This window comes from Mesoplodon densirostris, chromosome 2 (assembly GCF_025265405.1).
Source record: "Mesoplodon densirostris isolate mMesDen1 chromosome 2, mMesDen1 primary haplotype, whole genome shotgun sequence".
NCBI lineage: Eukaryota > Metazoa > Chordata > Mammalia > Artiodactyla > Ziphiidae > Mesoplodon > Mesoplodon densirostris.
Genome location: NC_082662.1, coordinates 100222823 through 100245901, shown reverse-complemented (window position 1 = coordinate 100245901; position 23079 = coordinate 100222823). Strand labels below are relative to the sequence as shown.

At 41.3% G+C, this 23079-nt stretch overlaps 2 protein-coding genes across 2 annotated transcripts; both read right to left on the bottom strand.

The window, feature by feature from the left end:
* Positions 1-792: 792 nt before the first annotated feature.
* CIMAP3 (ciliary microtubule associated protein 3) lies at positions 793-7974 on the bottom strand. The gene is made up of 4 exons (XM_060119916.1): positions 7837-7974; positions 4859-4989; positions 1902-2019; positions 793-861 (listed from the first exon to the last, which is right to left on the bottom strand). Exons 1-4 carry the CDS (start codon positions 7972-7974, stop codon positions 793-795), a joined length of 456 nt encoding a protein of 151 aa, XP_059975899.1.
* Positions 7975-10382: 2408 nt separating this feature from the next.
* CHIA (chitinase acidic) lies at positions 10383-20245 on the bottom strand. The gene is made up of 11 exons (XM_060086483.1): positions 20224-20245; positions 18998-19027; positions 18211-18412; positions 17044-17100; positions 16190-16355; positions 13474-13598; positions 13169-13292; positions 12475-12660; positions 11843-11962; positions 11614-11755; positions 10383-10636 (listed from the first exon to the last, which is right to left on the bottom strand). The coding sequence occupies exons 1-11, from the start codon at positions 20243-20245 to the stop codon at positions 10383-10385; spliced, it is 1428 nt and encodes a 475-aa protein (XP_059942466.1).
* Positions 20246-23079: the final 2834 nt, after the last annotated feature.

The following is a 23079-nucleotide window of genomic DNA, read 5'->3' as shown; positions in this document are numbered from 1 at the left end:
TAGAGTAACTTGTAAGGCTTCAGGGCATCATTCACACTGGGAGTGGGGAACAGATCCAATCCACTAGCCTCCCTGGGGAGTCCTTCTCATACTTCAGTCCAGGCTCAAGAAGCCAGTAAGTGAGTTTATTTTGATTCTTGCTGTATCTCCAGTGTTTGCCACTCTGCCTGATGCATGGTAGGAAGTCAATATGATGATGACTGACAGACTAAATACATGATGTAATGGAAAAGGGGCGATATTTTGATTCTGTGAGTTTTACACAAATCTGGGAAAGGCAATCAAATCAGGACCTCCCCAATCCACGCTGGGGAACTCAGACACTTGGAAGAGCTCCTAAAACCTAAATATTAACTCTGCCTTTAAGTATCCTCTGCATCTAGCAAGCCCAAATACAAGGCCAAGCAAGTCATCCAAATCCTTGATATGTATAGACTAACAGTCACCTGTCACAAGGGCTAGTGGTAGAAAACATAAAACTCGTGCCTGGGAATTAGAGCTAGAGGGCAGGGACCCACAAGTATTTCAGAAAAGTGAAGCCACCCCACTGAACACTCAGTAGAAACCCCCTTGGCCCATCTACATGTATACACAACAAACCAGCACATGGAGAGAGAGCCCTCTGAACTTGTCTTTATGCTGTTATACAGTAGTTATGAGCCCCTTGCCCCTCCCTGTGCCCCATGCTGTCAGACAGGTGGGCCAGAGCAATGCAGAAGGACAAGAGCAGCTCTGTCCTCAATCCTGGAGAGTCTGTGGTCAGGAGGAACACGTGAAGGTAGTCACAGCTTTTCAGTTGTAATACAGGCTTAGGTAGGCCACACGGTTCTGTGGCTTTCTAAAGTCTTTGTCTGTGGGCAGCTGCAGTGAAAGAATATTTTCTAGGTCAATATTCGAATGAGAACCCTCTGCCTCTGGTCTTCCTGGCTGTGCAAAACAGAACTGTACGTTATAGCTGTTGTGGCCTAACTGAACCCCAACTGCATAGTAACCTAGCCTTAGTGAGTCTCTCAGCATTGCTTTGTACATGTACTCTTTGTCATCTTACTCTGGAATATATCATTCTAGGAATTATTTTCTACTTGGTAAATTGTCAAGTGTAGCTGGTAAACTTCTTGAAAATGAAGATTGTGTGTTTAATACTTGAATGTTACCCATAGGCACAATGACATTAATACGTTTGGCGTTTAATAAATATTTGTAGAATTAATCCAAAGTTCCACTAGGGGAAAAAAGGCACCTCTGGAATTATGATAGCTGACATGGATTGAGATCATTTACTACGTTACAGGTACTGTGCTAAATGCTTTTCTACAATATCTCAATCTTTACAACTTTATCAGATTGAGTCTATTATTATATCCATTTTCAAGATAAGCAAACTGAGGATTAGAATAGTTAGAGGACTTGCACAGGATCACAAAGCAAGCAAATATGGAACTAGTATCTGAACCCAGGCAGTCTGTCCCTGAAATCCATGCTCTTGCTAGAATGATCCACAGCCCCTTGATGATCTAATACACAAGTGGTGTGATGGAAAGAACACTGGCTTAGGACTCACAAGACCTAGATTCTAGTTGAGCAACTTCTACAAGCCACTTAATTCATCTGAGCCTCAGTTTCCTCCTCAGTCATAGAGGGATAAGTATCTCGGACTACTATAGATTATTTGAGAACTAAATAAGAAAATGTGACTTGTTTGCTCATACGCACATTTAAAAATCAAGTGAAATTGTGTAACTCTCCAAAAAGATCCCCATATGCATATACACACAAAACTGTGCAAATAATTTCAGGGGAGCAAGGATTTCTTGAAGCTTATTCACAGACTCCTGGTTAAGAATCACTGGTATACATGGAAGTATTAGGTAAAGGGCTCCATAGAAGTCCAATCCTATTACCTCTGCTCTCAGTGTTCTTTTCTGTAGACATGGAACCTGAGCCCAGTCTGGAGATCCAAATTTCATTGGCCAGGTGACTTTTTTGGGTGGCTTTATCTCTGGGTTGTATGTGGTGGGGCTAGAAACAAAAATACAAAACATCATATGTAATGAGTTAGTGGCCATGTATGAATTTCTACCTCTGATCTAGAGTCCTAACTTTTTGGGGAAAGTCAGCCAACTGATTAACATAGGATTCCTTTACCTTTTTTTTTTTTTTTTTTTTTGCAGTACGCGGACCTCTCACTGTTGTGGCCTCTCCCGCTGCGGAGCACAGGCTCCAGACACACAGGCTCAGCGGCCGTGGCTCACGGACCCAGCCGCTCCCCGGCATGTGGGATCTTCCCGGACCGGGGCACGAACCCGTGTCCCCCGCATCAGCAGGCGGACTCTCAACCACTGCACCACCAGGGAAGACCCTCCTTTACCTTTTAATGTATTTCTAACTAAGTTTTAGCGTTCAAGATATCTAGTCTTGACAAAGTAAAAATCAACTCTATTTTAAAATATTTCCGGAATTTCAGTATCCTTAGCTGAGAGACCATAAGTTCCCAGAAATTGTGGGTGATAAAAGACAGCTAACACAGTGATGCATAAGTACTGCTCATGATATAAATTTGAGGATAAAAGTGCAGTGCTAATTTAAAGTTATCAGTAATCTAGGGACAGCAAAGCAGAACCAGGTGAAATTTCTTGATAATGGGATTATTTAATAATTGCCTTTGTTCATAACACTTTGTCTTTTGGTGTAGACTCTTTGCTGTGGAAATAACACATAGAATGGCTGAGGGAATCAAGATTCAACATCTCCACTTCCTTAGTACAACCTTGAGAAAGTTACACTCACTCTCTGATCCTTGGATTTCTCACCAGTAAAAGAAAGACCCTGTGGCTGTATCAATTTACATTCCCACCAGCAGTGCAAGAGTGTTCCCTTTTCTCCACAACCTCTCCAGCATTTATTGTTTCTAGAATTTTTGATGATGGTCATTCTGACTGGTGTGAAATGATATCTCATTGTGGTTTTGATTTGTATTTCTCTAATGATTAGTGATGTTGAGCATTCTTTCATGTGTTTGTTGGCAATCTGTATATCTTCTCTGGAGAAATGTCTATTTGGGTCTTCTGCCCATTTTTGGATTGGGTTGTTTATTTTTATGTTATTGAGCTGCATGAGCTGCTTGTAAATCTTGGAGATTAATCCTTTGTCAGTTGCTTCATTTGCAAATATTTTCTCCCATTCTAAGGGTTGGTGGGAATGTAAACTGATACAGCCACTATGGAGAACAGTATGGAGGTTCCTTAAAAAACTAAAAATAGAACTACCATACGACCCAGCAATCTCACTACTGGATATATACCCTGAGAAAACCATCATTCAAAAAGAGTCATGTACCAAAATGTTCATTGCAGCTCTATTTACAATAGCCAGCACATGGAAGCAGCTTAAGCGTCCATCATCGGATGAATGGATAAAGAAGATGTGGCACATATATACAATGGAATATTACTCAGCCATAAAAAGAAACAAAATTGAGTTATTTGTAGTGAGGTTGATGCACCTAGAGTCTGTCATACGGAGTGAAGTAAGTCAGAAAGAGAAAAACAAATACCGTATGCTAACACATATATATAGAATCTAAGAAAAAAAAAAGGTCATGAAGAACCTAGGGGTAAGACAGTAATAAAGACACAGACCTACTAGAGAATGGTCTTGAGGATATGGGGAGGGGGAAGGGTAAGCTGTGACAAAGTGAGAGAGTGGCATGGACATATATACACTACCAAATGTAAAATAGATAGCTAGTGGGAAGCAGCCGCACAACACAGGGAGATCAGCTCAGTGCTTTGTGACCACCTAGAGGGGTGGGATAGGGAGCGTGGGAGGGAGGGAGACGCAAGAGGGAAGAGATATGGGAATGTGTGTATATGTATAGCTGATTCACTTTGTTATAGAGCAGAAACTAACACACCATTGTAAAGCAATTATACGCCAATAAAGATGTTAAAATAAATAAATAAATTAATTAATTAATTAAATTTTAAAAAAAAGAAAGAAAGAAAGACCTTGACCCTGTGCCCTACAATTCCACACATTCTGAAAGCCTTCCTAAAGCACTTAGAATGCTTCCCTTGGTCTACTAAGCCTATGTATTCTAGCCACACCCCTCCCCCTATGTTCTCGTTTCCTCCTTGGTCACTGCACTCTAGCCAAACTGATCTTCTTTCTTTTTTCCTCTCACCAAATTCCTTCCCAGCTTATAGCACTTGCACTTGCTTTTCCTCCTCTCTGAGAAGCTCTGGGCCCAGATCTTCACAGGGCCAGCTCAGTCTTGTCATTGTGATTTCATATAGTGTTATTTCCCCAAAAAGACCTGTCTTGACAATCCTTGCCAAAGTAGATTCCAGTCCACCACTCTGTATGATATCATCATCCTGTTTGATTTTATTCAGCACATCACCAGGTCACCAGACTTCCTGATGCACCCATGACAGCCCTAGTTTATGGCTACCATCTTGGTATAATTGTTAATAAGACACCCTTCATTCTGAGAATTGTCACTGTCTGACTAACAAATAATGTGGTCACTCTCCTTATTACCATTGATATTTTCTTGTTTATTTGCTTCTCATTGTTTGGACTCTAGAATATAAGCTCGAAGAAATCAGGAATCTTGTGTGATGGGTTTAATGCAAAATCTCTGAACCCTACAAATCTGCCTGGCTATTTATAAATATTTATTGAATGAATCACTATACTCTACAATTTTATAATTCTAGAGACCTGGAAGGCAAGAGGTTGAATCTTTAAAGATAGATGATTTCTTATTTAGAGGGCATGGTTGGGATGAAACCCCTTTTTGTACTTCCTTTCCTATTGCTATTTGTTGAAGTGCACCAGAAAGAGGGACACATACCCAGGATAACAAGAGTCCTTTGAGTATGTCCTAAATTGAGGCAGCAAAGAATTAAATGGAGCAAAATTGTGTTTGTGTTTTTGCTCTCGAGGATTGACTCTCTGGTACATGCCTGGGTAAGGTGTCATATCCTGTTTCCAAGAAAAAGACCAATATGTTAGAGGGTGATATATATATATATACACACACACATGAAAAACCTTCTAAGTAGAGAAACAAAATCATCCTTCTCGTGTTCATGTATCAGCTATGGTTTAGAAACAAGCCTATAGTAGGTAGAAAACTAAGAAAAGGGTATGTATGGTTCAGCTACCTAAAAGTACCTAAGGCTTAGGATGTAGAAATAAACCTATGGTGGGTAGAGAGCCAAGGTAACTTATTGCAGCTACTACCCCCACCATCCCACCATCCCACTCAGAGATTCTTTTTTTTTTTTTTTGCGGTACGTGGGCCTCTCACTGTTGTGGCCTCTCCCGTTGCGGAGCAACAGGCTCTGGACGCGCAGGCTCAGCGGCCATGACTCACGGGCTTAGCCGCCCTGCGGCATGTGGGATCTTCCCGGACTGGGGCACGAACCCGTGTCCCCTGCATCGGCAGGCGGACTCTCAACCACTGCACCACCAGGGAAGCCCAGATGGCATGAACTTTGAAGATCTCTGAGAAGCTCTGGACCAGAACTCTCTATCAAAGGGACTTTTAAAAACCCTGACTCTCTTGTATACCATCTCCATGAGTGACCACTCTTACAAGTGGACTTTAACCAGGAATTTGATGGGTGTAACTCAGAGTGGCTGCTAAGCAACAGCCTCCCCCACCCCTGAAGTCATTGTGACATTGCTTTCTACAAGGCAACATTATGGTGTAGAAGGAACCAGAAAAGCCCAACTTTGAAAATAAGCTCTGCTAACTATTAACTTCATAATCTTGGGCAAATTTTCCTCACAATATCTCAATTTCTTCACCTGTAGCACAAGGACAATATTCACCATGTAGGAGATAACCTATATAAAGTCCAATGCTTGGCTTACTCAACTTGTTCATTATTTTCCTTCCTGCCCTCATTGATTTATTCATTCAACAGGTACTTATTAAACTCTTATAATATGTCAGGTACTGCTCTAGGCTTTGGGAATATAGCAGCAAACAGAAATCCTTGTTCTCCTAGAGGTTAATTCTAGCAGGGGAGACAATAAAATTGGTAAATACATAAAATGTATGGGATGTCAGGTATTGATTTTGCCAAGGAAAAACAAAGGAATCACAGACAGGGAAGAAGGGAAAAGGGAGTTTTATGGCCAGGAAGGGGCCCACTGAGAAGGTGGCTTCAAGGAAAGGCCTACAGGAAGTGAGGCAGAAAGTCAAATAGAAATCTTGGGAAAGATTATTCTAGCTTGTGCAAAAGCCCTGAGGCACTAACATGCCTGGACTATTGAAGAAACAGCAAAGACACCAACGTAGTTGAAGTAGAGGTAGTGAGAAGTGTTTTCAACATTTCTTTTAAGGCAGGGTTAGTGGTGATGAACTCCCTCAGGTTTCGTTTGTCTAGGAAAACCTTTATTTCTTCGTTATAATTAAGTATAAATTTGCTGGGTAGAGTATTCTCAGCTGACAGTTTTTAATTTTTCAATATTATGAGTATGTCATCCCACTTTCTCCTGGACTGTAGAGTTTCTGCTAAGGAATCTACTGATAGCCTAATGGGGGTTCCTTGTAGGTTACTGTCTTTTTTTCCCCCCTGGCTGCCTTTAAAATTCTTTCTTTCTTTCTTTCTTTTTTTTTTTTTTTTTTTTTTTTTTGCGGTACGCGGGCCTCTCACTGCTGTGGCCTCTCCCATCGCGGAGCAACAGGCTCCGGACGCGCAGGCTCAGCGGCCATGGCTCACAGGCCCAGCTGCTCCGTGGCATGTGTGATCTTCCCAGACCCAGGCACGAACCTGTGTCCCCTGCATCGGCAGGCAGACTCTCAACCACTGCGACACCAGGGAAGCCCTAAAATTCTTTCTTTGTCATTGACTTTTGACAGTTTTAATATAATGTGTCTTGGAAAATGTCTTCTTGCACTGAGATAATTATGTGTTCTCTTATCTTTGTGAACTTGTATACCCAGTTCTTTCCCAGGCTTGGGAGTTCTAACCTATTATTTCTTTAAATAAACTCTCTGTTCCTTTCTCCCTCTCTTCTCCTTCTGGGATACCCATTAGGCTTATGTTGCCTTTCCTAATGGAATTGAGTAGTTCTCATAGAACTTATTCATTAAAAAAAATTGTAGTTCTCTTTTCTCTTCTACCTGAATCATTCGTAGATTTTGAAGTTACTAGTTCTCTCTTCCTTATGGTCTGCTCTATTTCCAATGCTTTTAATGCTTTCTTCATCTAATTTATTGAGTTCTTCAGCTCCCGAATTTCTGTTTTGTTCTTCTTAAGAGTTTCAGTCTCTTCAGTAAAGCATTCCTTCTGTTCATTAATTTTATTCCTGAGCTCATTGAACTGTCTTTCTGAGTTTTCTTGTAGCTCATTGAGTTCTTTCATGACAGATATTTTCAATTCCCTATCAGTTAGTTCACACTCTTTCATGACTTTAAGTTTGGTTTCCTGAGAATTGCCATTTTCTTTTTGTGATACCATGTTACCATGGTTTTTCATGGTGCTTAATGAGTTGTTCCTCCGCTGGCACTTTTGAAGTAGCAAACACCTTTTTAAATTAGGTAAAACTCTTTTCACTTTGATTTTTTTCTTCTTCTTCAGTTTTTTATATTAAGTTTCTTCACTTTGATTTTAACAATTCAACATGTTGGTTATTAGAGGCCTTTTTTTTTTTTTTTCTAGTAGGTAGTGCTATAGCACAAGTTTTTGTTTCTCTTCCCCGAAACGTCTCTGGCTATGTTTGAAAATTGACTCTCCACCCTCCACCGCCTCTGCCAGAGGTGTCACTTATGCCCTTGCTGCTTTGCCGCCAGAGTCTCTGGTGCCTTGCTGTTGCCAATGTTGCCATTGTTGCCAGGGTCACTGCCAAGGGCATCAAGATGGTGGGCACCTCCACTGGGTCCAGGGATGCTTGGGTGGTGGGCAACTCGGCCACAGCAAGGGCAGAGGGAGGGTGGTGTGGGAAGGAGGTCATGAGTGCCTTTGATGCATCTGGGATTGTCAGATGCAAGAGTGCCAGAGTCCAGGCACCACCAGAACTGGAGGGGCTGAGGTCATGGGCCTTTCCACTGCTGATGCCTGGTTCTCTGTGTCTGGGGTCCTGCTGCAGTCTGGAGGCCCAATGTGTGTGTGCTGCCTCCCCTATTACTACTGGGTCCTCTGGAACTGTTGGCTCAGTACTGCCATGGCCATGGAGTCCAGATTGCAAGTACCACCTCTGCTGTTCTCCCAATTCCACCTCGTCTATTTGTCCCAGTCTACTTATCTTCAGATGTGCAGATGTGTGGATGTCTCCAGAATCCTAGTGTGTTGGACCAGAGGAACCTTTGTTGAGTTATGAACGTTTTACTCCTTGTAGATTGAAGAGGAGAGACCAACAGACTGTCTCATACTACCATGATATTGACGTCACCCTGATCTCCTTTTTCCTAACATGCCATGTTCATTCCACCTCAAGGACTTTGTACTTGCTGCACCTCTGCACTTTTCCCAAATCTCAGAATGGCTGGTTCCTCTCTAATATCAAGGTTCATCTCATATGGGATCTCTCCAGAGATGCCTTCCTGGACTGCTCAAACTAAAATAGGCTCCTCCCTTGGTCACTTTCTATCACTGATTCACTTTCCTCATTTTTTTTTTTTTTTTTTTTTTGCTAATTTATTGCTTAACACTCCCATCAGCAAAATATCATCCCCATAAGGGTGAACTCTTTATGTTATTCACCACTATGTCTTTAGTACCTAGAACATTATCTGGCACATAATAAATAATCAAGAAATGTTGTGAGCTCATGAATGAATAGTCATTACCCAGAAAGCTGCATGTGCTTCATCATTACCACCAGTGCTGCCATCTACCATGAGGACACTGAGATCTGTGTCAAAGGAGGCAGTAAAACATAGTAGTTAGGACTGTGAACTCTTTTGGATCTGGCTCTGCAACTTATTAGCTGTGAGATGTTGGGCAGGTTATTTGGTTTCTTGGGTTCATGTTATCTTCCTCACAAAGTTGCTGAGAGAATTAAATAACAAAATACAGGGCCTCCCTGGTGGTGCAGTGGTTGAGAGTCCGCCTGCCGATGCAGGGGATACGGGTTCGTGCCCCGGTCTGGGAGGATCCCACATGCCGCGGAGCGGCTGGGCCCGTGAGCCATGGCCGCTGGGCCTGCGCATCCGGAGCCTGTGCTCCGCAACGGGAGAGGCCACAACAGTGAGAGGCCCGCATACCGCAAAAAGAAAAAAAAAACAAAACAAAAACAAAAACAAAAACAAAATACATGTAAAACACTTAAAATGGAGTTTGACATACAGTAAGCATGCCCGAAAATAGGAGCCATTATATTCTTATTACTTAGGATTCTTTCAGTTGCAAATAAAAGAAACAAACTTAAGCCAGCGTATGTAGCAAAGAGCAGTTTATTACATAGTTATAGGGGTGTTTCACAGAACCCAAAGGCAGAAATGCATCTGGGCCTCAGGAAGGAGCTAGAATGAAGAGTTGGAAAGCTATTGATAAATGTTCTCTCTGCATCTTTCATCGTGGCTTTTCTCCATTGCTCCCCTTTAGTCTTCTTGCTCTGCATCCAGGGCAACTTTCCCTTCTCCTCAGTTCCTCACTACAGATCCTGAGCTTACATATTATAGGCAAAGCCAGTCTCAGGGACTGTTAGCCATTCCTTGTTCTCTGTTGCAGATTCCAAGGGGTGATAATCTGATAAGCCCTCTTGAATCTGATGTCTATGCCAGTCAATCAGCCAAGCCAGAGGAGGAGATAATGCAGTAAAACCACAGCTGCTAGGGACCACAGCTATGGTTTCAAGGAAAGGACCTCTGCTTTCACTCCTGAGAAAGGCAGACATCCCCAAAGGAGCCCACTGCAAAGACCTTCCCAATGCTGCCAATTCAGGGGAGCTGGACCAGCTCTGGGACCTCAGCAGACATGGAAAGAATGTCCTGGCCTTCTGTTCCTTGAGCAAGCCAAACAGGCCTGTGCCCCCGAGTCTCCCAGAATCACTTTGGTTCCCTACTGAGAACAGTCACCAAGATGCAGACCTATCTTCTTCATGTCCTCATCCCATGCCAACACCAAACATTCAGATGTTTCCTCCTGACAGCATCCAACCTTCATGCATATCAACCTAAGCCAGTAGAAGGCTTGTGGGTGTGTTGGTGTCATCACTTCCTCACACACTCTCTTCTGCCACTCCACCCCCATGCACAACTGGTATTTTCACATCTAGAAAGGTCTCCACCCAAATCACTTAAAACCAAGGACACTTATGTTTTGACTGATGGATTTTATTGCAGAACTCTAGGTAGGAGCAAGGTGTGCTAAGCAAAGGAGACTGTTCAGCACACTAGGGAATGGAGACACAGGTCAGGTTTATGCCAGCTTGCAGCACTGACAGCTGGTGTCAAAGACAAGCCCAGCCCCGCAATACTGCTCGTATGTGATTCCATTTGCACAGTTCACAAAGGCATTTCTGTTATTTGTCACAGGGTAGAGGCCATTGGCTTTGCCGGCACAGTATCCACTACTCACAGAGCTCCCTCCAGAGCTGCTACTCCCACTTCCACTTCCAATCCCACTTCCGGTACCACTGTTGGGCTCACTGGACTGAGTGGAGGTGGTGCAACCTGAAACAGCATGAAGAGCAGACTAGTGGACCTGGCAGAAGCTCTCAGATTCACCTAGAGGTGAAGAACTAGCAGACCTGGGGTGAGGTCTAGAGGTGGAGTGCAGTTCGCTCTGGGTCCCTGTAACTGAGGAGCTCACAAGATAACTCCATCTTAGGAATTAGGAACAGCTATAATTTCAAGCCAGCCCAGTTTTAAATTTTAAAAGTTCTCTCTTATGATGTTAAAATCATTTTTTAAAAATTTTACTGAGCACCCAGTATATGCGAAATGCTTTTCTAGGACCTGGGTATAAGCAGTAAGCAAATAAGCTGTAAGAGAAAATCTGGACAAAATTTAGGGAATTGGTACTTGCCCTGAATTATAGATTCGAAATATTTCAGTACTGCTTAGGGTTTTTTGTTCAATCTCCCCAGGCAGGCTGAAGGAGACTTTTAATAAGGGGTTCATAGAAAAATAAATGCTTATATTGAAGGTCAGCCTAATTTCTTGAGGATTTTCCACACCTTTAAGAATTAGTAGACCTGGGGGCTTCCCTGGTGGCGCAGTGGTTGAGAGTCCGCCTGCCGATGCAGGGGACACGGGTTCGTGCCCCGATCCCGGAGGATCCCACATGCCGCGGAGCGGCTGGGCCCGCGAGCCATGGCCGCGGAGCCTGTGTGTCCGGAGCCTGTGCTCCGCAATGGGAGAGGCCACAGCAGTGAGAGGCCCGCGTACAGCAAAAAAAAAAAAAAAAAAAAAGAATTAGTAGACCTGGAAAACCCACCCAGTAGGCCTGGTTTCTCATAAGAACATTAAATTCCTGATGTGGACGTTCAAGGGTAAGGAAAGAATATAGGACTTCTCTCTCAGGCAGGCAAGAACAGTGAGGTAAAATGGGAAGAGACTCCTAGGGCAAAGGGGGAAGATGTTAGACTGTCTTTTGAGTTGGAAAAGGAACATTTATACACCATGGGCATCCCCCTGCTGTCACTTACTTGCACCCTTCAGGCCAAGAACATCCTTCAAGGTGTTGATCAGGGGGAACTTGCCCTGGTTACAGAATGTGCCTGTGAAGTCATCCAGGTCAATGGCCCAGACCATGGCACCTCCAAAGTTGTTCTGCTTAAGCCACTCAGCCTGTTTAAGGATAGAGGACACCAGGAGTCATTTTATTTTGGGGGACTCAGGGCTGAGCTCACAGCACATTGGAGGGGCTGACCTTACCTTGATATTAAAGCTCTTGACATTGTCATAGCCAACCCACTCATTGCTCTTATAGGTGTAGGGCACGTCCTGAGGGGCATCCCATGCCTGAGTAGCTCCATCTTTCAGGAAGGTGCAGATCTTTAAAAAGTCAAGAGATTCAAATCCTTTAAGTATGACTCCCAAAAAAGAGAAAACATACAATTTCCTCTTTGATTTTTTTTTTCTGTCATGCCTCCAATAGGGGTTTTCATCAGATTTCTAATTATGGGTTTTCATTTGCAGTAAATAAGATCAAGTTGTTTTTGAAATACTCAGATGTTATCCCTATTCTTAGTGCTTGATTTTGAGAACCCATGTTAGTATGGGAGATACAGTTATTTAATTCCCTTAAGTGCTAATACAAATGACCTTAAGTATGTAGTCTGTTGTTTGAAGGGATATTGCACACTACAAATATTCTTCATACTGGATTAGGTAAATGAATAGGTTACTTAAACACCTGAAGCACTTGGAGTAATATCTGTGTTACAGTAGGTAAGTAGTGGACAAAATGAACATTCAAGCCCTACACAGATTCTAGCCCTAAGGCTACTGTGCAGCACAGGGCATGAAATTCACAGAATTTCAACTGTAAAATCCAGGCTACCTACCTCATAGTAGGCCAGGACCCCAGCCTGCCCCGTGTAGGGCCCAGCAGGACCAGCACCAGAAGTAGGGGCACCAATGCCATTGTTGGAAGGGTTGCTTAGGATGTAGTTGTGTCCATAGGCAGGGAATCCAACGATGAGCTTCTCAGCTGGGGCCCCATTGTTCTTCCAGTAGTTCATGACATAATCCTGAAAATGTAGCAGGTGAGCATCACCTGCTGATGACCCATTGCTTAGTTATGCTAGTCCACTGACCTAACAGGTAAAATTGAATGATGCTAATAACAGATAGATTAATTGTTTTTTTGTTTTTTGTTTTTTTTTTTTTTTGCGGTATGCGGGCCTCTCACTGCTGTGGCCTCTCCCGTTGCGGAGCACAGGCTCCGGATGCGCAGGCCCAGCGGCCATGGCTCACGGGCCCAGCTGCTCCGCGGCATGTGGGATCTTCCCAGACTGGGGCATGAACCCGTGTCCCCTGCATCGGCAGGCGGACTCTCAACCACTGTGCCACCAGGGAAGACCAGTTGGTATTTTTTGAAACATTTTGGTGAGGTTATAGTTAATGAAATATGATCAGCCACTTAAGAAGAGAGTTGTCCAAATGAGACTTTTGCAGAATTTATATTTCTTTTGTCTCTGAACCTCCATGTGATTTACAACATCTCTGGTCTGAACCTGCATCTGTGTGGGTACTCACCACATTGAGGTAAGCATTGTTGCCAGTGTCAGTTGGGTATTTGTAGAGGGGGCTGTTCTCTCCAGTGTAGCCCTCCCAGGGGCCATAGAGGTCATAAGTCATGACATGGATGTAGTCTAGGTACCTGAGGTGGGATAAAGCATTTAAAAGCATTTCCAATTGTTATTTCCCACACCTGTGCAGACAAAAGATACCACTTCCAATGCCTCTTAAACAAAGTCCCTGAGTGGCAAGACAGACTAAGGACAAGTCTACTTTGCAAAACTGATACCTATAGGAGTTTGAGGATAAGGTGAGTCACTCACTGGGACAGCTGAGGAATCTCATAGCCAGACTGGATGTTGGAGATGCCAGCAGCTACTGCAGCAGTGACCAGCAGCCTGGGCTTGTTAGTTTGGATGGCCTCCTGCTCAAAAGCTTCACGCATTTCCTATAGAATAATCAAGTATAGTAGGACATCTATGAAACTGATTTCAGCTCCTTAAATATTAATAAATATATGTTTGTATAATGCTTTTCTTTTTCAAAGTGCTTTCACATATTTTATCTTTAGTTTCTCAATATCCCTATAAAGTAGACAGAATTGATGGTATTCATTTTATAGCTAATATGCATAGAAGTTAGACAATTTCACCAAAGTCTCACAGCAAGTTAGTATCCAGGTCATGACCAGAACCCAGGTCCCAGATGACCAGTCAGAGCTCTACTTATATCACTACACTTTGAAGTTATACTTGCTACAGTAACCTATATCCAGCTTTTAGTAATATAGAGATTTGCTTCCCTTTGTCCAGTAAATGAGCTACTTTATAAGACTGACATCCCATCAAATGAAATGCTGAATTGGCCAGTGAAGAAGGTGGTAACAGCCAGGTGATAGGTTCCCGTTCAATGCTAGAGGTTAATCCACTGTTATTTTGTGACTCTAATCTTACCCGGAGCACTGGATTCCATTTTTTTTTTTTTTTTTTTTTTTTTTTTTTTGCAGTACGCGGGCCTCTCGCTGTTGTGGCCTCTCCCGTTGTGGAGCACAGGCTACGGACGCGCAGGATCAGCGGCCATGGCTCACGGACCCAGCTGCTCCGTGGCATGTGGGATCTTCCCGGACTGGGGCACGAACCCACGCCCCCTGCATCGGCAGGTGGACTCTCAACCACTGCGCCACCAGGGAAGCCCTGGATTCAGTTTTTATAACTGCATTATTAGGGTGTACCAGAGTGTGTTCCAGTGAAGAGTGCGTCTGAAAATTGTTGTATGGGTACTTGTTAAAGGAACTAGGTTATTTAACTGGAAGGAGAAAAATTATAGGCAAGATATAGCCGTCTTCAAATATTGAACTAATATATTGCAAAAGGTGCAGCTTCATTCTATGTTACTTCAGCGGGCATAGCAAGAACCACTAACTGGAAGTTATTATGACTGGACGCATGTATTGACTAAGAATACAGATGTTCTTTTTTACCTCTAGAGCTGTTCAACAAGTAAGTAGGTTTATTTTTCAACCAGTGAGTTACTTAATATTGAAACTATTGGAGGCTGCCTGACAATTTGGTATACCAGATGGTATAGGAAAAAACCCTGTCTTGGGGGAGAGTAAATCTAAAAGCCATCCTTGGCTTTTCTCACTCCATTCATTTTTCCTTGGTGATCTCTTAATTATTTACCTTTGCTGATGACGTCAATACAGTATATCAAATCAAGTCCTTTGTTCTGAACTCCAGCTTGGCATTCATCCAATATCTATTCATCCAGTGTCTATTAGGCAAAACTATAGGATGTCCTACAGATTCCTCTCACTCAGCATTGTTCAAAGACAAATTAATGAGTCCTTTTCCTTGCTCCAAATCTACCCTTTTTCCTGTATTTACCATCTTAGTTAACAGGACCATATTCAAACTAGTTCTCAAGGTCAGAAAACTGGAAGTTCTCTCTTTTTCCACTTCCAATTGGTCTCCAAATCCTATTGATTCTACCCTCCTAATATCTCTTATATACTTCCTTTTTCTGTTCTCACTGTTAGGGTCTTCGTTCAGACCCTCAGCATCTCTTGCTCAATTTATTGCAATAGCCTCCTAACTCTATCCCTGCCTCCTTACCTTCTTCTAATTCATCTGCCGTGGTTAAAGCCAGAGCCATCCTTCTAAAACATGAGCTTTGTCATATCTTTCCATTACTTGAAAATACTTCAAAGTTGCCTTGAATGTAATGTCCAAATTACTTAACATAATATACAAATCCTACATGATCTGATTCTTGTCTCTGGTGCAGCCTCATAATCCATTACTCACATACCTGCTCACACATATCTACGTGTCTCCATTTGTGCAATCCCATCATCACTTAATTGGTTAACACCACTTTCAAGACTAAGCTCTTCTTGATCCTGCCCCAGAGCAGAATTAGGTACCTTCTCTCTGTGCTGCTTTTGCACTCTGAATACCTCTATCATGACATTTACCTAAGTGTACTGTAATTGTTGGTTATTTTTCAGGCTTCCACCTAAGATTGTGTATTCTTTAAAGCCAAAGATTGTGTCTTATTCTTTAGCCTGACACTTAATGCAGTGTCTAGGATGGTGTAAGTGCTCAGTGATAATAGGCAGTCTAGTATAAAGGTTAGAAGCAATGGGCTCTGTAGTCAGACTACTTGGGTAGTTACAACACCTATTAGTTGTGTGACATTAGGCAAGTTACTTAAACCAGCTATATATTAACTTCCTCATCTGTAAAATAAAGATTATGGTACTTACACTACCTATATCATAGAGTAGACATGAAGATGAAATGAGTTATGATTCTAAAAACAGCTTGTAGAATTGTGCCTGACACATAGCACACATGATAATGTTATTATTATTCTTAAATGCTGTTGAAGGTAGGCATGATATCTAAGAATCTTTGCAATGTAAAGTTTCCAAAATTCTAAATTCCAGTTTAGTTTCACTCTGGAACCACCAGGTTCTCCTTGAAAAGAACAGGCTTTGAATTTTCTTGGGCTAAACACTGCCACCTCCCTCCTCACCTGCACCAGGACAGTGAAGAGATGCTTGTCCTGAGAAGGGCTTCCACGAGAGCCAGGGTACTCCCAATCGAAGTCCAGACCATCAAATCCATACTGACGCAGGAATTTGATGACTGAAGAAATGAAAGTCTTGCGATTCTCTGGAGTGGAAACCATGGCAGTGAAACTGAAGGAGATCCAAAGAAGGCAGGGTGAGGCCTTGGTAGTCCCAACATTTTGTAGTGAAGTCAAACTCCTATATTTCTGCCTCAGAGCTTTTCACCAAGATCCACATCCCAGATAAAACTATGTTCCTGGCTTTCTCCTGTACTTACTTTGTAATCACTGCTCTGTCAGCCATGGTACCTCAGTATTCTCTGTGTTTTGTTATCCACCCAACTCTGATCTTTCTCCCAAATTGTACCTGTTGCTTTGAACACCTGGCTACCTTGGCTCACTGTGTTGTCTCTCCAGATAGTCCCTGATGTTCGTATACCCTCAAAAAAGTCTTCTTGTTTATTTGCATGACTTTGTCTTCCCTTCTCCCAGAAGGTAAATAGACAGAAGTGCTATAACACTCTCCTCAGGGGTTGTACTTCTGAAATACTTTGAGAAGAGGTTGTTTTGAAATCTCAGTAACTAAGCTTCTGTGAATGTAGTCCCAGAATATCCATCTAAATGTAAACATACAAAATAAATGGTGTTCTAATTAATACTGAGATTCTGGTGTAGTAATTTATTTAAGTAGCATATTTGTTTAATGTATATCCTTAATATCCTGTCTTAAGTTGTGAAATCTGAAGGGACATAGGTCACATTGGGCTAACTTGTTTTCCATAACAAATGAACACCAGGCTCTCTCGTAGAGGACTTACGGGGCAGTTCCAAAATTCCAGCCTCCAATGGCCAGGAGAGTTTTCAGCTGGCTGTTCCTTTAAAGCAAAGGATAGAAAAGAAAAACTTCAAAATCCATGAGTTCCTCAATTTAAAATAACATTGCTTTGGTATTGGGCCTGGTCAGAAACTTTGATGTTGCCTTGATAAAATATTCTGTAGAACAATTTTCCTTCACTACTGAACACTTTATAAAAATTATTTGTGTTATCATTATGAATGCACTCAGAGTTCTTTAGAAAAATCTAAATTAAGAGACCGGGTTTTTTAAAAATAGGAATGTATTGGCAATTCTTACATTCTACTCTAGCAGATGAAATGGTAAATATTGCTTGAACATAATTACTTTCTCAGACTTTATGATAATGAATATAAATCAGTTGGCTTAAAATCCTGCACATTTTCTGGAATAGTGGTTCTCAAACATCAGTCTATATAAGAATGAAGTACAAGGACCGGAGTTGGAAGACAACATTAAAATTCCAGGTTTTTAACCCCTTTCTCAGAGATTGTGATTCCGTTGGATTAGGGATTGAGATTTTTATCAAGTGACTCATGTGATTTTGATGCATGGTCAATGGATCACACTTTGAGAAATACCACTCTGAAGGGGTTTATTTCTTCTTAGGTATCATTACTCAAATTCTAGGGGCTGCATTCAAGATACTGCCACTACTGAAGGTAGCAATGGCCTGTAGCCTTACTTCTCCTGGATGTAACTAACTGAACAAATTAGAAATTAAAAGATACCAGGGCTTTTGTTTGTTTTGTTTCATTTTTACACAGAACAGAACTCTATTAAAATACAGCAAACTCTTCTGATTTCTTGGGCTCTGTTAATGTCTGATCTTCGGTATCCTCTGCCTCCTGTTCTCTGATGCAAGTAGCTAAGATGGTTTGCAGTTTCCTGAGTCATAAAAAAATATTAATTACAGTGAAAGGAAGATACAGAACTATTTTTTAATACTAACTAGAGCAGGCAACATGCTACGTTATCTATATCCCCGATACTTAAAGTGTAGCTCCTGGACCAGAAGCATCAGCATCATAGGGAAGCTTATTAGAAATACAGAGTCTTGGTTCCCACCTCATACTCACTGAACCTGAACTGCAGAGATACCAACTTAGATATCTTCCCATTCTCTTACTTGTTTTTCAGGCTATTGAAAGATTGGTAGAGAGTCACATCATTCCACTCAATGGTGGTGATCTCGTTGTTTCTCATCCCAGCAAAGGCATAAATCAGGTGAGTACAGAGGCAGGGGTCAATGTTGTCAGGCTTGAAACTTCCCAGGCCTGGCCGGTACTGGGACCAGTTGGTGAAGTAGCATATCAGCTGGTAGGCAGAACCTGAGAGTAGTAAGAAGCAAGAAAAATGGCCTGACTTAAGTGCCACTGAAATGCGCTGTCAAGTTTTAGCCCTGTTTCTGTTTCCCTCTCTTTGCCTCAGATGCCTGATCTCTGTGTAAGGGTGGTTAACAGGAACAATCTTGCAAATGATTTCAAAGCTTCCAACTTGGAAACTAGTCACTGACTTTCAAGTTGGTTATTTTTAACTTTGACAGATTCACTTTGGGATCTTGGTGAAGCCTAGGAACCACTGAAGAAAAAATGCCCAGTAGTCCTATGAAGCCCAGTGAATACCAACTTACAACTCTCAGGTGGTCATGCTGAAGAGAATAACAGTGGCAGCCAATACAAAATAACAGGTTCTCCCAACATCAAATCCACCTGTCTGTAAAGAAGACAGTAGCTTTCTTTCCTAGTATAGCTTATCTGTCTCTTGATATGCTTTTTAAAAAGTAATATTAGAATATGAAAAAATCACATTTAATACATTAAGCAGACAATTGCATTATGAATAATTTATAAAGATTTTAGGTTTATTGTAGGAAAAAATTATGTCAAGGATACGATACAGAGTCCATGACTTACCTAGCTGAGCATTCAGCAGAAGGGCCAGACCTAGAGAGAAAGAAAACACATGTATCCTGAACAAAGTGTCTATATCTTGTAGAATATAATTCTGAGGCCTTGGGTACCATCCTATGGGTCATAGGTTTTTATAGCCCAAGTGGCACTTAGGGGTTATGCCAAAGTGTAGGCTTTTCAGTGAAGGCACCAATAAATCTGTACTTCCCTTCTCTTAGTCAAAAATGAGCATGGTTCTCTCTTCTTCCATCTTCCATGTCAGTAACAAATGTTACGGAAGGCAGAATTGGAAGTCTACTACCTATGGGAGATCTATGTACTGAAACTACCCAAAATTTACTCTACTCAATGACTACACACCCATCCATGCTTCACCACCCTTAACTGGGATGAATACAGCTTCACACACAAAGCATCCTCTAAATCAGTGAATTCAGTATCTCTTGGGGCCTTCGAGTTTTTTTATACCAACTTTAAGAGCCCTTACAGTAGAAGAGAACTAGAAACTGTTAGACAAGGCTCCAGATGCTGTTCCCTGGCTTCTACCAGGACACTTTTGACCTGATTGCTTTATAACTTGAGCTAGAGGTTTCATTTGGAAAAGGTTCTGAAGCTATAAAAAGTTTGTAAATCTCAGCTCTAGAGCAACTAATAAGCTATGGATACAAATTGGCTCTAAACAATGTACTGAATCAACCCCTTTAAATGATTGAATTCTAACTGATATTTTTATAATACATGAGCAACTCAGTAAGACAGTAAGGGATTAAAGAGAAATAATTCTGAAAACAGTAGAACAAAGATAACTTGCATAACTGTCTCTCAGTTCCCACTGATTTTCATCTCTGAAAAAGATAGACCCAAATCACAAACATGTAAATTAAAATAATATCAATTAAAATGAGGTGGTGCAGAAAGAGGAATAGAGAAATGGGAACAACCCAACAAGGAATGGGAGTGTAAGACAAGCATTGGAAGAAAACTAGCCTTTCTTTTAGGACCATGCTTGTGGCATCAATGAAGGTAGAAATGCTGTCAGAGTCAATTGAGATTAAGAGAATCAGAAGTAGACTTATTTGTGTATGTCTGGATTCTCTTGGAAATTTGAAATGATGAAAGAACAATAGAAAAGCATAGAGGTGTGTATGAAGACTATTTCATGTCTGTCAGATGCAGAGAGAAAAAGAAATCAGGTAAGAACAAGGCTCTATCTCCAATTACAGACTCACCTGTGAGAATAAGCTTTGCCATGGTTGCCATTGGCACTGGTCTAGCAGAGCCTGGATTTTCTTTTTATACCATCTGAGTACCAGGTTATCACAAAGGATATCTTCCAAGTGGAGAGCATTTAACCCAGATGTGTATATAGCTAATCAGTAAGTCAACAGACCTCCTCCCCTACAAACACCACTTTGTGTACCTCCAACCTGCACTCCCCTCACCACCACCTTCTCTGCTCAATAAGGACAAAATGTCATGGCTCTTAACAGGGTGGTAGAGACCATCACCATGAAAAGCACCAGCTTATTAGCTTTTTTGGCAGTCCTCAGGGCTGATAAGTATCTGTTTAAACACTGTGGTTTTCATGAGGTGGACATTTCGTGCCTGGCATCAAAGCACATTTTTATTGGAAAATAAACAATAAAAACCCTTGGAAGGTACTAGCTGTTCTTAAAACTTTTCTTAACCCTCAGAATGGGAGAAAATATTTGCAAATGAAGCAACTGACAAAAGATTAATCTCCAAAATTTACAAGCAGCTCATGCAGCTCAATAACAAAAAAACAAACAACCCAATCCAAAAATGGGCAGAAAACCTAAATAGACATTTCTCCAAAGAAGATATACAGATTGCCAACAAATACATTAAAGAATTCTCAGCATCATTAATCATTAGAGAAATGCAAATCAAAACTACAATGAGATATCATCTCACACCAGTCAGAATGGCCATCATCAAAAAATCTAGAAACACTAAATGCTGGAGAGGGTGTGGAGAAAAGGGAACCCTCTTGCACTGCTGGTGGGAATGTGAATTGGTACAGCCACTATGGAGAACAGTATGGAGGTTCCTTAAAAAACTAAAAGTAGAACTACCATACGACCCAGCAATCCCACTACTGGGCATATACATTGAGAAAACCATATTCAAAAAGAGTCATGTACCAAAATGTTCATTGCAGCTCTATTTACAATAGTCAGGACATGGAATCAACCTAAGTGTCTATCATCGGATGAATGGGTAAAGGAGATGTGGCACATATATACAATGGAATATTACTCAGCCATAAAAAGAAACGAAATTGAGTTATTTGTAGTGAGGTGGATGGACCTAGAGTCTGTCGTACAGAGTGAGGTAAGTCAGAAAGAGAAAAACAAATACCGCATGCTAACACATATATATGGAACTTAAGAAAAAAAAATGTCATGAAGAACCTAGGGGTAAGACAGGAATAAAGACACAGACCTACTAGAGAATGGACTTGAGGTTATGGGGAGGGGGAAGGGTAAGCTGTGACAAAGTGAGAGAGTGGCATGGACATATATACACTACCAAACGTAAAATAGATAGCTAGTGGGAAGCAGCCACATAGCACAGGGAGATCAGCTCGGTGCTTTGTGACCACCTAGAGGTGTGGGATAGGGAGGGTGGGAGGGAGGGGGACGCAAGAGGGAAGAGATATGGGAACATATGTATATGTATAACTGGTTCACTTTGTTATAAAGCAGAAACTAACGCACCATTGTAAAGCAATTATACTCCAATAAAGATGTTAAAAAAAAAGAAAAGAAAAAAAAATTAAATTGAGGATTTGGTTCCTGCATATATCTCAGCAGCACAGTGGAGGAGATAGAAAAACTTGGACTATTATCTGAAAAACATTGTAGAAGTAGGTTTGTAACTTTATTCTTATATTTCAGAAATGCTCACAGTGATTAGAAGAAAAGCAAGGATACCTCTTTTAGGGAGCAGTTGCATCTGATGTTCTGGGCAGAAGCCTCCAATTTTAGGAAAGACAAACATTCTTTAGAAATTTAGAAGCAAGTCTGTTCATTACACATTTTTAAGTATTGCTGCATAGCACCTGGCACAAAGCCTGGCATTTACCTAATAATAATGACAACGTTTATATACAACAATAATTATTGCAACCATTAGGTCCTTTTTGCACATCAGCACTACCTAAAAAGTTTGCTTGCATTGCCTGCCCTCACAACTTCATCCTTAGGTTGATTCTGTTACTTGCCTCATTGTACAGTTTTTTTTTTAATTGAAGCATAGAGACATTAAGAAAAATTGCCTAAAAAAAAGCAGAAAAGAAAAAAAGAAATTGCCTGAAGTTAAACAACTTGCATGCAGCTTGCATAGAGCTAAAGAGAAAGCCAAACCAAATTTGTTTATCTCCAAAGTCCTACTTTTAACCACTAAACTAATATACAATAAGTACTCAATAAATTATTTATTGAATAAATGAATGCATGCATGTAAGAATGAATGAATGAAAATATTTTTAATTTTATCGAGGTAAGCAGGTATTAGGAATGAGAGAGAATTTGGGAATCAGATGGATAGTTTCCATGAAAATCCATTAATAATTAAAAGGAGTTCATGGTGAGGTTAACGCAGAACCAAGTAAGTTAGGTAGGTTGATCTTTTTTCTTTATGTGTGTAGAAATTGCTTTACTAAGTATTCTACAAGTTTTGAGCTAGTAGAGACTTCAGAAATTAATTAGGTCAGCCCTCTTATTTCATAGATGAAAATATTCAGTATAAAAAAAGGAGAAGAAGAAGTTGACACTTACTGGTTGATAACTAAGTCAGGCACATGACATACGTTACCTCATTCAAAGTCTTTGCACGCACCTTATGAAGTAGATGTTGTGATATACGTCTTACAGATGGGTAAACTGAGCTCAGAGAGGTGTGTTAACTTTCCCTAGGTCACTCATCTACATAGGTCTTCTAATGCTACTTCTTTCCTCTGCTTACTCCAGCTGTAAAGAGTACTGACCTGCTGCATGAGAAAGATGTCTTATCAGACTTCTCATGAAAGCGGAAAGCCTCTGCTGACTGAGATTAAGATC